Below are 3945 nucleotides of genomic sequence, written 5' to 3'. Positions count from 1 at the left end.
GTCTATGAGTCTGGCGTGTTTGACCTCGCTAACTTTGCTTTGGATGGGGTGGGGTTTGTTTGTTTGGAGGGAGATGTGGAGGCTGCTGAGCCGGGCTGCCAACCAAATTAACTGCACACATTTTCTTTTTTTTTTTGTTTCCCCCCCTACACACACAAACACACACACTCATGGTCCATATCAGGGAAAAACAAGCGGAAAACGTCTGACGAATCGATTGAAAATCTGCCAAATATCCCCACCGCCTGCCTGAGGGAAATGAGCCTCTCCCCAGAAAGCTGGATTTCATTTTTTTAATTCATCTCCCAGGCTCGCTGTGTTTGAGAATTAAGGCCCGGTAATTAAATGAAGATACAGTGTGTAGGCTTTTTAGCAGCACAACCTGAAAACAGTGTGTGATGGGGCTGACATCTGTGATCAAAATGAGGTCTGATTGTAATTTGAAGTTACTGATGTTGTCTCATAATTTGTGTGGATTTACACAATTTGTGACCTCAGAGTGTTTGAAAGAAGTCGTTTTCTCCTCATTTTCATGTTTGTCCAGAAGAAAAAGTGAAAACAGCAACATAGTTTCATATGAAAGATGATATTTTCAAATTTTCTTTAACTCTTCTATAGGCTGTTGCTAGCAGGCATTGTGTGTAAAAGCACAAAAATCTTTAATTTCATCTACGATCATGATTTAACACCATAGAAGTCAGTTTTGTTTAGCTCAGAGTGAATTGAGTCAAACAACTGAGATGTTTAATGAATCAGAGCAAATGCAGGGGAAGAAGCAAATTTACAACTGCTTCTCCTTTAAAAATAATCTCATACAAAAAAGAAGAGAACAGCAAATGCACACAGAGCTAACAACCACAAGTATTTGAAGTGTTTTAAAAGAAGAAAACTTTGTTGTGATTGTGCCAGACCACCTTTATGTAATGTGCAGTGTATTAATAATACCTAAGTGTGAGTCTGGAAAATATTTCAGGTTTCAGGAGGTCTGTAAAAGGAAAAGTTTAACTTGTGTTTGGCCTTCATTACTTTTGTCCCCTATTTACGTGATTCATATTTAACTATGGAACTCTGTGATTATCAGCTAGAACAACCTTGTGACTAGTAGTAAATAACATCTACTATGGATTTCTTTATATTCTGGTTTCACTGGTATAAAAAGTGAGCTTTTACTAATAATCCCGTGAAGGTTCAGCACCATAGACAGCTCCCTCATCCATTTAGTCTGACTTTAAAGACGTTTTTCATGTTCACAGCTTCTATTTAATGTTTAAAAGTCATTTCTTTGTCTAATTTGGCCAAAGCAATACTTTGCTTTAGAGCACAGCCTGGTCAGAAATAAAGTTTTAACTTCAGGCAGGTGAATGTGAGCTGAATTAATGCTGATTTATTGTCTTTTACATCTTCTTGCATCACTTCAGCGCTTAGTTTCTGCCTCTAATTCACCTCTAATTCTTTCATTTGAACTTCTGAAAGTGAAATAGCCCTTCAGCAATGCAGTGCAGGGAGACAGACTCTTCACAGATTTTTCACGTTACTTTGATTCTTTATTCATATTTAAGAGAGAATTTAAGGCAGTGCGAGTTGCAAAGGAAAACATAATCACGCACAACCGGAACAAAATAATTCTGATAATATAAGAATAAAAAGTTGGGCAGTTTCCTGAATCGCCCCAGAAATCCCACACCTATTGACACTTTCCTCTTGTACCCCTGTGAGTTTACCTCATCAAACTCGATGACCCACCAAGGATGGGAAAGAAATGAAGCTGTAAAAAAAAAAAAAATCACGTCCTTTATTCTCCGTCCATCACAGCTTCCCCAGCTGTCCCTCGGGACTTCTGTGCTTTGCGTCTCGATAGTTGTCCGGTTTCCAAAGCGCTATCTATGCTCACATTGACGTCAAAGGAGCGGGCAGGACGTATAAAACCCTCCGGTCCCCTCCAGTCTCCGCTCACAGGGACTTTTCAGACTCTGCTGAATCTCACCGGCCGACCGCAAAGTCCAACTGCAGCATCTGGAGACAGTAAAGTAAGAACAGCAGTTCTTTCGTTCAGTCTAAAGTTTTATTCATCATTTAAACTTTTTAATAACCGCACAGTGAGGTGCTCGTCGTCTTATGCGCTTTTGCTTGAACAATATTTGGCTACAAAAGAAAATGTCGCCATTAAATATTCTTTTGTAATTTGACTTCCAGTTCAAGTAAATGTTCTAGAAGATTTAGGTTTATCCATCAGATTGACAGATAACATTTCTTTTGCCTTTGGAGCGAACATGAGATTTTACATCTGCCGAATCACGGCCCAAACTAAAGTTTAAACTTTTAAAAGTGTATGAATGACACGCTTAGCTCAGAGAGAATGTAAATAAAACGCAACATTTCCAAGATACAATGTGAAATGTACTTTTAAACCTAAAGGTCTGAATGTCATCTTAAATGTTTCCTTTGCTTGCAGGACATGAAGCCAGTCTCCCTTCTCCTGCTGCTCTCCTCGGTCCTCCTCTCATCACACCTCCGTCCAGCCGCCGGCAGACCGCGCATCTTCCCTGGCTGGATGGATGGCAGCGGTCGCCTCCAAACGCAGCAACTGGACGAGGTGCTCCTCAGAGCGGCTGCCGCCGGGGACAACACCGCCTCCGATCTACTAGGCGAAAACATCATGAGGTTTCTCCAGAGGAGGAACCTGGATCGTCTCCACCTGCTCCCGCCAGAAGAAGACAGCGAGGAGGCGGAGGAAGCGGCGATGAGGACCGCGGCGCAGCTGCTGAAACGCAGCGAAGAGCCGCCGCTCTCCATCGACCTGACCTTCCACCTGCTGAGGAATATGATCCAGATGGCCAAGATGGAGAGCCAGAGAGAGCAGGCTCAGCTCAACCGCAAAGTGCTCGACGAGGTGGGGAAGTAAATCTCTGCTTCTTTTTGAAAACGCCTCCTTAAAAGAGCCCAGAAGCTGTATCAATATTCCAGACCTCTGACATTAGTTTCTGTTCGTGCGCCTGCCGTCCTCTCCACATCATTTTACGCACAGTTGGTGCCATTTTACGCATCACAGCAGCTGTCATTAAAATGTAAAATGTTTTAAGTGTTATTTAAAGACATTGTTGGAAGATATGGAAAAGGACCTCTCAGACCCCCTCTCATCTTCAAACACACACAATCCTCTTAATCTCTGGACTTGTGGTGGACTCGTGGCAAAAAGGGAAAACCCTTGGATATCAAGTCGTTTTCACTCTTTGAAGTATTGGATGTGGTTTGACTTGGAAATCAACACTTCTTTATGAATTTATGTCTAAAATAAGTTGTTTAAGCAGTTTGTGTGTATGTGTTGTAAGCTTAATGTTTTCAGAAAGACTAAGCTGACCTGGAAATCTATGAACTGAGAAGTGCTTTAGTTTGACCTTTGAATGCTGTAGATGTGACAGATTAAAAGAAAGAGTTTATGGTTGCCAGCAGTCACAAATGTTAAAAATGTGTATTTATTTATTTTTAGTTAAGTATAAAGTAATACAAATGCATATTCAGATTCATTTAGATTATTTTAAGCAAACTACATGTTTGTACAGAGCTGTAGAAAATGTATCTGCTTGCCCAAAGTTAAATTTCTGTCACTGTTGAGAACCAGAGGACAAATTTTCAAACTTTTTTCTGTCAGCCCAACTGGCTTGTATATCATCACTTTGTCTCTTGATCAAGCTCAATGGACAGATGGTTATTGCCTTTTACATTAATTTCCCCCCTTTCTGTCATTTCTTTGAGCAGGAGCACTATCACCTGTACTGTATCTACTGTAGCATGGTAACCTACAAAAAACAGAAAAAGGGAAAAAAAATGCTTAATTTTACTGTAACATTCATGTCTGACACCAGTCTCTTTGTTTTAGCAAATGAAAAAAAAACAAAGCTTTTTGCCATTTATATTTTGTAATAAAAAAGTTTGAAGTAAAAGTGA

General features: G+C 40.4%; 1 protein-coding gene across 1 annotated transcript; it reads left to right on the top strand.

Annotated features, from left to right (window-relative positions):
* The first annotated feature begins 1418 nt into the window (after window positions 1-1418).
* On the top strand, window positions 1419-3945 carry uts1 (urotensin 1). The gene is made up of 2 exons (XM_063495531.1): window positions 1419-2027; window positions 2453-3945. Exons 1-2 carry the CDS (start codon window positions 1884-1886, stop codon window positions 2900-2902), a joined length of 594 nt encoding a protein of 197 aa, XP_063351601.1. The 5' UTR covers window positions 1419-1883; the 3' UTR covers window positions 2903-3945.

This window comes from Pelmatolapia mariae, linkage group LG15 (assembly GCF_036321145.2).
Source record: "Pelmatolapia mariae isolate MD_Pm_ZW linkage group LG15, Pm_UMD_F_2, whole genome shotgun sequence".
NCBI classification, from domain to species: domain Eukaryota; kingdom Metazoa; phylum Chordata; class Actinopteri; order Cichliformes; family Cichlidae; genus Pelmatolapia; species Pelmatolapia mariae.
The sequence above is the reverse complement of the archived record's forward strand: the minus strand, read 5'-3'. Positions and strand labels throughout refer to the sequence as shown.

Excerpts from the sequence above, each read along its gene's own strand:
- uts1 (XM_063495531.1), top strand. The coding sequence starts at position 1,884 with ATGCTCACATTGACGTCAAAGGAGCGGGCAGGACGTATAAAACCCTCC. Across the intron at positions 2,028-2,452 it reads CAGCATCTGGAGACAGTAAA|GACATGAAGCCAGTCTCCCT; the intron begins GTAAGAACAGCA and ends CTTTGCTTGCAG.